General features: G+C 35.8%; 1 protein-coding gene across 1 annotated transcript; it reads left to right on the top strand.

Moving 5' to 3' along the window:
* Positions 1 to 7,323: 7,323 nt before the first annotated feature.
* Positions 7,324 to 9,627, top strand: LOC110459285. Its single transcript, XM_021511469.1, has 5 exons — positions 7,324 to 7,503; positions 7,897 to 7,992; positions 8,155 to 8,244; positions 8,401 to 8,479; positions 8,612 to 9,627. The coding sequence occupies exons 1-5, from the start codon at positions 7,413 to 7,415 to the stop codon at positions 8,634 to 8,636; spliced, it is 381 nt and encodes a 126-aa protein (XP_021367144.1). The 5' UTR covers positions 7,324 to 7,412; the 3' UTR covers positions 8,637 to 9,627.
* The last annotated feature ends 2,645 nt before the right edge of the window (positions 9,628 to 12,272 follow it).

Raw genomic sequence — 12,272 nt, 5'->3', positions numbered from 1 at the left:
AAATTTATTATGGTTTATAATGGCAAATGATACTTTGAATATTACATGTTAATAACTTGATTGGAATTATAACCTTGAATTGACAGTTTGATACTTTGAAAATTTTGAGCCAGCCCTACCCCCAAGGGCTGTAGGGTGGGGCTCAAAGGAGTCGGTGTGCTAAAATTTCTTCATTTTCCTTGTTAAGAATCAGAGGTGCTAGTTTCAAATCCTTTTTAGTCTGAAATTTGTATGCTAGATATTGAGTAAGGTGGTTTTATTGTTTTTTGTCACTTTGAACAATATTTCTGTTCATGTTAAAAACAAAACCAACTCTCTGTATAAATATATCAGGTGACCGTTAAGGCCCATGGGCCTCTTGTTAAATTTATCCAAGAAAGTGCACCTGTCAGTCTTGCACTCTAGCTTGTCAACACACAATAACTTAGTATCTTTACATATAGATTTTATTTTAAAATAGCGTTTGCGCAGTGCTCTAATAATGTTCCCAGAAATATAAAATAAAATGAATTGATCGGAATCTGGAAATTCATATTGCTGATTTACAGATATCTTTATAGTACCCTACTTGTAATGTAAATAATTGTTCCTAAATAAGTCCTAAAAGTAACTGCAAAACTAAGTTTTTTATATCACAATACCTGTCTTCACACTCTTAGCTGGTAAATAAATCCTGCAACTGTTTTTCAATATTAACACAAACTCGAACACAGTGTAACTTAATAAAAAATGACTCGCGGTCTTCAGCTAAACACAAATTAATATCAACTGTGAACAAGGAGGCAATTTAGTCTTGGAAATAAGATTTTATACTGGAGTTACTCTTCACAAAATTTGCAATTTCAACAACTGAAGGTGCAAATAAATAATTGAAAAAGTTCTGCATGTTGTGGATCGTGTTTTGAACAGTACTGAATGTGATTTTCTAATATGTCATTTCTGGTAAACCCTTGAAGACAATAATGGCAGAAGTAAGTCTTATTCTGTGACGTTTTTGTTCTAAATAAAAAAACACTTGCTCTTCGAATATCTCGTATATTAAAAAAGTCTAAAATAACTTTACTATGGATTCCGAGCCATGTCGGAATAAAAGGCAACAAATTTGCTGACAGGGAAGCAAAAAATGCATTGAATCTCGAACAAACAAATATCAAACTACCATACACAGATTTTAAACCTACTATTCGTACAGCCATTCAAAATGAATGGCAGAAACGCTGGTCTCTGGAGACCAACAACAAACTTTTTAAGATACAACCGAAACTTAAAACATCTATTCCCAGTCGGAAAGATCGTAGAGAGGAAGTTGTCCTCGCTCGGCTCCGCACTGGGCACACATATCCTACTCATTCGTACCTTTTAAAACGAGAAGATATACCTTCATGCCACGCATGTGACACTCCATTTACAGTGGAGCATTTTTTAATAGAATGTTCCGATTTTAAACACATTCGTGATAACTACTTCCGAGTCCCGGATATGAAAACACTTTTCAGTTCCGTGGATTCGAAGGCATTATTTAACTATTTGAAAGACATCGGTCTATTTTATAGACTCTGATGTCTTTTAACCCACCTTATCCTTTTTGACGTTATATATATATCGCATATTCCATATCATCTATTCGTTATCTCTTTTATTATTTTAACCCCCTTTTATTATTTTTAATTATCTACACATACAATGCGAATACTTTTAAAATGAACCATTTTATCTGATTTTATCTTCGCTATTCACATGTTTGTTAAAAAAGTAAAGTGAATAAATAAATCACCATGGCCCTAAATGACCNACACCGGTGACACAAACCGGGTTGTTGCACTATCTAAAGTGCTCTGTCGTCCGGGTTGCTGACTGCCTCTGTACTGGTCAGGTGTCCGTTCTAGCGTCGAGAATATGGGGCGTGTCTGCCCCTCCCTCCCATGCTTGACTTAGCTTTGCCGGATTTCAGCTTTCTGTTGGCCTTGGATGCTCCATTCTTTTTTTCGTCATCTGAGTCCGATGTGATAGGGTTTGCTACATACTCATCGAGGGCCTTCACACGGCTTCGGAGGTGTCCACTAATTTCACCAGCTTCTGCCGATACTCGATTAAGGAAATATCTTCTGTAATCTTCGGCAACCGCGGCCCGGGGCCAAGCTGAGTGGGCGCTCCGCCTCAATGAGTTTTGCTTTGAACTTTGAATTAAACTTGAATTGATCTACGCAACTCTTCTTTGCAAATTTATGTGTATCAGCTGCCGCGAGATTGTTATTGAGTAAGAAAATCTGCTCGTCAGATTTGTAACACATATGCGTCTCGAACGCTTCAAGTTTGGTGGTTATCAACGAATCCAAATGAGATCGCGTTGGGTGCGTCCATACTGTTTTCGTAAATTATTATGAGCGAAAAGTTTAAGCGAACTATCCATCCTGCTGGGGCAACTAGAAATGTCACACCAGGGTCATACACACTATCGCCAGTGTACCAGGTACACATCACAGCACGTACCTGCTCCTGGAGAAAACTAGCCCTAGTGCCGCACAAGACAAATTCTTCCCGCGGTTCGCATATTTAATTCTTCCATAGGGATTAAGGGATTTTATACTATTTTTGTCTGGAGGATGCTATGGCCCCCTGCAGGTAGGGCGTAAGAATTGTACCTGCTGCCCCCAATTGCATGATCGTAAGAGGCGACTAAATTTGGGACCTTATCTCTTCTCTCCTTTCTAAATAACTTTCTTCTTCCTAATGTCTCCCATGACAATGCCTCACTTTTGGCCATTTGTTGAGCGTTCGCCCCTGTGAGGAAGGCTTTGGGTTCTGTCCCCTGGCCGAGACATATCAAAGTCTTTAAAAATGGTAGTTTATACTCCTGCTTAACGCTCAGCAAATAAGGAGTGGGACGACTGGTTCGCCCGTTGTCAGTATAATGTGACCGGGTGGGGCGTCCGGCTGGGTGTCTTAGGCGGTATGTTTCAGTGAGGTAGCACTATAAAGTCGGCATCAGTGCCGCGCTATCACAAGGAGACAAACACGAACATATCGCAGCCTCCCAAAATACATACACATACACTACACGCATGCATCTTGCACACAGGGGAGGCCGTCCTTAAATTACCTTAGCTGTTAATAGGACGTTAAACAAAATCAAACAAACAAACAAACAAAAATGCTATGGCCAAGGGGTCTCAATTTTGTAAAATTGGGGCATATGGGTGGAGCTCTGTTTGAAGCTTGTTCTCGCTATATCTCAAGTACTGAATGGATTTTTCTGAAATTTTATATGTACTTACAGCACCTACCATTGAGTGCTATATCTTTACTTCATACCAATTATTTTAAACGTATTCAGATGAGCGATACAGGCCCTCTGCGCCTCTTGTTCTGATTTTATATGAGGAAAATCGGAAGAACACAAACACCCAACCCAGGATTTACAATATTGCACAGATGTCAGGTTTACATCTTTGTGATCATGCACGAGTTTGACAGTCATTGGCGAAAGTATAATTTATAAAGTAAATAGGACTGTAAAAATGTAACAATATTTATAAAAAATGAAAACAGGAATTCAGTAAAGTTTTGTATCACTAAAGTAGCCGATTCTACCAAATATGTTGTTTTGTCTTTTCGCCCCAAAAAGACCAGATTAAACAACTTTTAATTCTTGTTTCTTCTTTCCTTTGGCCAAAAAGAGCAGTAGAAAAGAATCCATGCAAATAAGTTACCTTCAATTATTGTCCTTTTGTGGAAGAAACCCACTTAAGCTAAATAGCAAAACGTGAAAAATACCACAATTCAATGCATAGCTACTTTTTGAGGCGAAAGACAAATCAGCAAAATGACATCAATCAGTCGCACAGCCCTACACAAATGGCAGTCTAAAGTTAGGTTTTCATTACATTTAAAGATTTCCCCAGGCTGGTGGATGATTTGTCTTTGGCTCTCGAGGATTGTTGAGTAGCTCGCCTATTGCCCTCCACTCGTGCTACTGCAAAGCCTCGATTTCGCAGAAAGAGGGGGACTATATATCCTCCATCACAACCACATGCACTTTAGATTCTGTAATGTCACTGTCTTGTGAAAAAATGTCTTTCACATAATATTTAACCATGAAGGACTCAATTATTAGCTCACCTGGCACGAAGTCAATATTTTACTTTAAACGACTTCTTCTTAATAACCGAAAGGCCTAGGGTGATGATATTTGGCCAGAAGCAAACTGGGATGAAGGGCTACCAAGTTTGTTCAAATAAATGACCTTCATCTATTTTCAAGGTCACAGGGGTCAAATATGTTAAAAACTTTAAACAACTTCTTCTCAATAACCAAAATGCCCAGGGTAATGATATTTGGCCAGTAGCATGCTGAGATAAAGGGCTACAAAGTTTGTTCAAATAAATGACCTTCACCCATATTCAAGGTCACAGGGGTCAAATATGTTAAAAACTTTAAACAACTTCTTCTGAATAACCAAAATGCCCTGGGTGATGATATTTAGTCAGTAGCATACTAGGATCAAGGGCTACCAAGTTTGTTTAAATGTATGACCTTGAATCATATTCAAGGTCACAAGGAGCAAATATGTTTAAAATATTTCAACAACTTGTTCTGAATAACCAAAAGGCTCAGGATGTTGATATTTAGTTAGTAGCATATGCTGGGATCAAGGACTACTATGTTTGTTAAAGTGAATGACTTTGACTTATATTCAAGGTCACAGGGGTCAAATTTGTTTAAAATCTTTAAACAACCTCTTATGAATAACCATGGGTCCCAGGATGTTTATACTTTGCAAGTTGCATCCTGAGATGAAAGGCTATACAATGTGTTCAACATAATGACTTTGTTCGACTTTCAATCGCAGGGGTGAAATGTTTTAAAAAAAAATAGCAGGGTCTTTTGAACAAATTTTAATCATAAAAACTGATATTTTGCCTGTAGCTTTATTTTAGATCACTTTTAAGGTTACAAGTGTGAGTTTAAAACCAGGTGAGCGATGCAGGCCCATTGGGCCTCTTGTTTAGTTGAGCACAGTCCAACGAATTGAAACACAAATTATTCAAATCTACATTGCAACGCAAAACAGTTCACGGACAAGCAAATACAAGTTATCGCTTGGACATATTTAAGTCCACCACGATCCTTCTTCCCTGTCCAATTTTTAAATTTATCCAAGAAAGTGCACCTGTCAGTCTTGCACTCTAGCTTGTCAACACATAATAACTTAGTATCTTTACATATAGAGTTGATTTTAAAAAAGCGTTTGCGCAGTGCTCTAATAATGTGTCCAGAAATATAAAATAAAACGGATTGATCGGAATGTGAAAATTAAGATTGCTTATTTACACAACTTGTACAGTTGATAATTATTCCATAAGTCCTAAAAGTAACTGCTGAACAAAGTTGTTTATATCACAACCAGTCTTTACACTCTTAGCTGGTAAATAAACACAAACTCGAACACAGTGTAACTTGTTAAAAAATGACTCGCGGTCTTCAGCTAAACACAAATTAAAAGTAAACAAGGCAAAAAAGTCTTGGAAATGAGATTTTATACGGGAGTTACTCTTCAAAACATTTGCTATTTCAACAACTGAAGGTGCAACTAAATATTTTAAACTATCACTCTTTTACACTTTCCTCAAAAGCAGTTAAAAACTTGTTGAGATATCTTTGTCAAGAAAATGTTTCCCTGTTGACTTCTTCAAAGATGGTGGAGTATCAGATGCTGATGCTGAAGCAGAATTCTTATCTTGTAGTCTATGATCACTTGCTGAAATAGAAGTTAGCACAAGAGTTGGTATGTAATTCCCTCACTTTCTGGTAACAAGAAATCTTCATTTACATCTTAATTTTTTTCTATGAAAATTTTTCAAACTAATGATGACCGAGACTTATTCAAACAAGTGGCCAATAGCCACATAGCTTGATGGCAAAATATACTACATACAGATATTTGTTTGTGCCATTTTGACTTTGAAATTTGATAAAAGATTTATTTCAACTATAAACAATAATAATTGCTTCATATACCAGTACCTATTAATTAATATTTTACTGTCTTTGAGATGAAATCAGTGAACTTTTTTATCCAATTTTGAGTAGTGTCATGTTTATTACTAATATCCAAATATGAGGTGTATTGTTCAAAAATACTACATAAAAATGTATATCTGGCACAAGTTTCAAAGTTTAATTTTTGCTGAACAATAATGGGTTTTCATATTCAGCACGCACAACACTCTATACAGTAAATGCTTCACATCTAGATAGCCTAAAACAATTTAAAGATCATCATTCAAATAAAGGTTATGCAACCTTACACTACCTGACACATTTTAATTATTTTATCTCACTAACACTCAAATCTATGCATCTAAAAGTTGTTCACCCTCAGCACTAAAAGGTATGCAACACTTGAAACTATATATATGCGGTAAACATCCAGACACCGCACCGTATAAAAACAAACGTAAACACGGGACCTTTTAGTTTCCGGATTGAATCCTTTATTTTCATTATTTACTTTTATTAGCTTCCTTTTCGTTTTAAATGTGAATCAATACACTATATATAATATGCTTAAATTATGGCGATTAATGGTTAATAAAAATAAGATTTGAAAAAAAACATGTTATTATACAATATTGCTTGTTTACTACAAAATGAAAACGCTGTTTTTATACAATATAACATGTTTACTACGTAATGAAAAAAATAAAACGATATTGTATTTCTAGTACATTATGATACTGTATATACATGTAACTTGACTTATAACATGGTATTGTATTTCTAGTACATTATGGTATATTACTTGAGTTATAACATGATGTTGTATTTCTATTGCATTATGATATATATATGTAACTTAACTTATAACATATTATATTTCTGGTACATTATGATATATAACTTAAATTATAACATGATATTGTATTTCTAGTACATTATGATATATTACTTGAGTTATAACATGATGTTGTATTTCTAGTACAATATGATGTCTTACTTATATTGTAACATGATGTTGTATTTCTGGTACGTTATGATGTATACACGTAACTTGAATTATAACATGATGTTGTATTTCTGGTACATTATGATATATAACTTAAATTATAACATGATGTTGTATTTCTATTGCATTATGATATATATATGTAACTTAACTTATAACATATTATATTTCTGGTACATTATGATATATTGCTTGAATTATAACATGATATTGTATTTCTAGTACATTATGATATATTACATATATTGTGACTTGATATTGTATTTCTAGTACATTATGATGTATACATGTAACTTAAATTAAAAAGTATTTAATAAAACAAAAAACAAAACAAAAAACAACTATATTTCAAAGGATTTATTGAGCACTCACTTGACCAGTCATTCACTGAACAGGAATCATTAACATGTACTACGCCAGCTGCTTGTTGATTGTGATCTTAATTCACATCCATGAACGTTTGGGAGAAATCATCAAACTCATGGAAAGAACATCAAGTAAGAAAACTGATTTATTTAGTAAATCTTGTAGCCTCCCACATGTGAATTTTTATTTTACATCTTAATTGAAATTTTAAACATATTGCAAAATCAAAACATTTCACAATAGAAATGAAGTCATAATACATATATCATTGAAGGATGATTACAAGTTAGACAACTTAGACTCGGGCATTTGAAATGTTCAACTTGACCAATAAACATGAAATTGGAACATGTAGAAATTCTTCAACCGATTCTAAAGGACATCATTTCACTTCCTCTACAAATCGGGAACTTTTCAACAACAAGTAAGTTTATGCAATGTTATTAGCATAGGAATGGTTTTATCAATTTTATTACAAGGATATTACAAAATATTTTACATACTAAATGAACATCAAAATTTAGATCCCGTAAGGGCTACAATTCAAATAAGAACCCAAAGGAGCAAATCTCAAAGGACGAGATATAGCACACTCACCATACCCGAACCATCCTTATCAGGTAGGTTTCCAAATTTCTTATATAACTCAACTCATTCAATGCTTAAATTTAAAAGAAAAGTCGTTTAACCAAATTAACATCCAAATTTAAATCCAAATAATGTATAATGAATCATTTTCTAATAAAAGTAATAATAATTTTACAATACATTTTTTTCTATAGATTCTGATTGTGAAACAATCCTGACACCTTTAAGAAGACCATATCAGGACACCATGAGGAGAATGAACAGGTTTTTGAACCATGTTCCCAGTAGGTTTCCCATCCACCTCAACTCTTTCACTTTATTTAAATTGTTTTACGGCATTTATATGAAATTTTGGAATGCATATTAAAATCAAATTAACATCAACATTTAACATGCATAATAAAATAATTTCAATAATACATGAATCCTTTTCACACTAGACAGTGATGTAATGCCGCCTCTGGAACCCACAGGGAAACTATCAACAAATGACATCCTAGCCCATGAAATGGTCAACAGGTACGATTTTCTTTTACACTTTTACTAAAATAAATCAACAATTTTGCTTAAAAAATATTCATGAACAAATATTTGACATCATAGATTTGTTTTCGGAAAATATTTATAGTGTGCTATTTTATTCTTTTTTAGGGCAAGGTCAAGGCTAAGTAGATAACTTTTTAAATTGTAAAAAAAAAAAATCAATAAAAAATTTGATAACCAAACATGTATCTTTTTAGTTGGAATGGATAAGCTAGGCATAACAAGTTTTTCACAATTCTCTTATTAGCGTTTTCCTCGATACGATTTCTCATGTAGGAATAAAGTCTCCCCTCAAATACTTCCATTATAAATTGGCACGATACTGTGTAACCTATAGGGGTATGACCATTTGTAAATACACACGATCTGTCGACAACTTTTTACGCTCGATTTCGACGGAATCGTAGGATTTCCAGGAGCTTAAATGTACTCCACACATGAAACGGGCGACTTTATCGCTGTGTCATGAATAAAAAAAATCCGTTACGGGCGAGTTCGTTTGGAGTCTGACGTATTTGTTGGGACCAGTTTTGGACTTTTTCAATCGATCCTCACATTTCATCATAGACTGATGTATTGGTCGTATGTGATATGAAGTATGACGGATACATTCTGTCGTAATAATTGACATGTCAATGTATAAAATCGCTTATACACTGTAAACTTTCCGATAGAAACAGTATCTTTATAAAATACTCTCCTGTTATTTGTATACTCTTCCCGTCTACTTTTAAACAGATCTTCAGCTCACCTTTGACTTTTTTCACGATGATTTCTTGCGTAATTCCGAGACGACAGTCTACTTTACTTGTCAGTGTGAGGTCATCCGTGGCTATCCGATTGATGATCTCTTGAGCCATTAGTGGTGCCTTCAAATGTCTGCCTGGTATATATACAATGTCGCCCTCGCCGTGGACATGCAAAAAAGGGGAGGTATTACCTGTTGTGACTTGTTTATTTTAAGAACGGTCTGTTAAAGCTTTAAATGAACTCTTAATCTGAAACATACTTTCCCTGATCCTCCCTTTACATTCAAGGTATACCCTTCACACGTGGGCGGTCTTTCCAAGGCTACCCCTTAGGCTATACATTCCAATGATGTCACGGTGTTACCGGTGTTAGATCCTCCCAGATCATCCCACATGTGGGTCCCCCTAGGCTATACATTCCAATGGCGTCACGGTTTTACGGGTCACTGACCCTCCCTGACATAACGGATCAGTTACCCGTAAAAATAACTACTTCAGAGGACCTTCTTCTGTCACAGTACAACAACAAACCAAGACTCTGGGGGGGGAACAGACGCAGGTCAGAGGACCTTCTTCTGTCGCAGTACAACAACAAACCAAGACTCTGGGGGGGGACAGACGCAGGTCAGAGGACCTTCTCCTGTCACAGTACAAGAATGGTACCGCGCAAAAATCCATAACGAGGAAGTCTGTGATCTCCAGAAGGAACCCTTGAAATACAAATCAAGACTCGGGATGGGAAAAGGATGACACATTTGTGTTTAGCCTGTCTGTTATACCTTAGGCCTAGAAATTAAGGTAATTTTATGTTGTTAATATATGTTGTATTTTATCATTTGAAGAAAACAGACAGGCATAAATCATATGGCCTCCTATTTATTCCTCGCTCTACATTTCCCAGTGCTTGTTGATAATTACCAACTTGGTGAATCAGGGCAGCAAATATAATATCTGAAAATGATTGAAATATATTTACCTCTTTGCTTTCTTCTACACATGCAGATTCGACAGCATACTCCAATAATGGGTATTGAAGCCGCTGAAAGAAGAAAACAAAAAGTTTATGTATTGAGAATTAAACAGTTATATTAATAGTATACATATTCTTGTTAACTATAACTAACAAGAGCACCACAAGGTGGAAACATACACACCCACTCGATGTCAAAATGACATGGAGAATTGCTCAATCAAAATACTGCTTGAGAAAACGCTTCTACAAAGTTAATGATAGAAGGCTTAATGAGTTTAAAACTGAGGGAGGAGATTTTCAAACACCAATTTATAAACTTACATTATATCCATGGCCATATTATTAATGGAGTTGATGACGTGAAGGTGGATGTTGTAGTCGATGAATCATCAGTCTTAAAAATAAAATGTATATGTTTAACAATCTTTTAACAAAAAACAAAAACAACTCGATTGAATTTGGTAAATATATGTATATTTTTAAAAAAAACATACCTGAACAACGAATGAGGCCAACGATATAATATCCCCTCTTCAAAGTGGGTTTAGAAATAGAAGAGGGACAAATGACCATCTCATCAGATTAGAGACGTTCATTCGAGAGGCTTTCGCCAAGAAAGAACACCTTGTCTCCGTGTTCTTTGATCTTGAGAAGGCCTATGATACTACATGGCAGTATGGCATCATGAAAGATCTTCACGACCTTGGCGTACGTGGAAACCTCCCCAATTTTATATCCAATTACCTATCAGATAGACACTTCAAAGTCCGCGTTGGTTCAACTTTCTCTGAAACGTCTAAACAGGAAATGGGAGTCCCACAGGGTGGAATCCTATCAGTCACACTGTTTGGTCTTAAAATCAATGATATAGTCAAATGTCTTGGTCAATCAACAGAAGGGTCGTTATTTGTGGATGACTTCTTGATCTGTTACAGATCTAAGAACATGCACACGATAGAACGACAACTTCAACAGAGTTTAAACAAACTACAAAATTGGGCAGACGAAAACGGCTTCAAATTCTCTAAATCCAAAACTGTGTGCATGCATTTCTGTCAAAAACGAAAAGCACACAATGACCCAAATCTAACACTCGATGGCACTAGAATTCCTGTTGTTGAACAGACTAAATTTCTCGGCCTCATTTTTGATTCGAAACTCTCTTTCATACCACATATAAAGTATCTGAAGGATAAGTGTTCCAAGGCGTTAAACATTATACGAGTCCTTTCTCATACTGATTGGGGAGCGGATCGTGAAATGCTTTTGCGCCTATACAGATCACTTATTCGAACAAAACTGGATTATGGTTCTATGGTATACGGGTCAGCGCGCAGTTCGTACCTTCAGATGCTAGATCCAATCCATAACCAAGGGCTACGTCTTGCCCTGGGAGCTTTTCGAACAACACCTGTAAAAAGCCTGTACGTGGAAGCAAATGAACCATCCCTTTATGACAGAAGAATAAAACTTTCATTACAATTTGCAACTCAATTAAAATCAAACCCTAAAAATCCTGCTTTCAACCAAGTATTCAACCCCAAATACCAAAACATATTTACGCAAAACCAAAAACTTCTGCCAACATTTGGTATCCGAATTTTGAATTTCCTGCAAGAACTCAACATAAAATTGACGGACATAGCTGAATTTAACATATCTGATGTTCCTCCGTGGACCATTCAAACCCCCGATTTTAACTTTACATTACATGAGCGAGGGAAATCAAGTGTTATGCCCGAAGAACACAAATCCTCCTTTCGGGAATGCATTTCGAATTACCCTTCTCATACACAACTTTACACCGATGGCTCCAAAGAAGGTGAGAAAGTGGCAGCAGCCTGCTGTACTGCCAATACTTGCACTTCAGTCCGACTACCAGACGGCGCCTCCATCTTTTCTGCTGAAGCATGCGCCATTGGTTTGGCCCTCGACCATATCGATGAACACCGCATTAAAAAGGCAATTATTTGTTCAGACTCTCTATCTGTCCTACAGAGTTTACAGTTACGAGATCCTAAAAACACAATCGTACAAAACCTTGCTC

This window comes from Mizuhopecten yessoensis, unplaced genomic scaffold (genome assembly GCF_002113885.1).
Source record: "Mizuhopecten yessoensis strain PY_sf001 unplaced genomic scaffold, ASM211388v2 scaffold10007, whole genome shotgun sequence".
In the NCBI taxonomy this organism is placed as follows: Eukaryota; Metazoa; Mollusca; class Bivalvia; order Pectinida; family Pectinidae; genus Mizuhopecten; species Mizuhopecten yessoensis.
The sequence above is the reverse complement of the archived record's forward strand: the minus strand, read 5'-3'. Positions and strand labels throughout refer to the sequence as shown.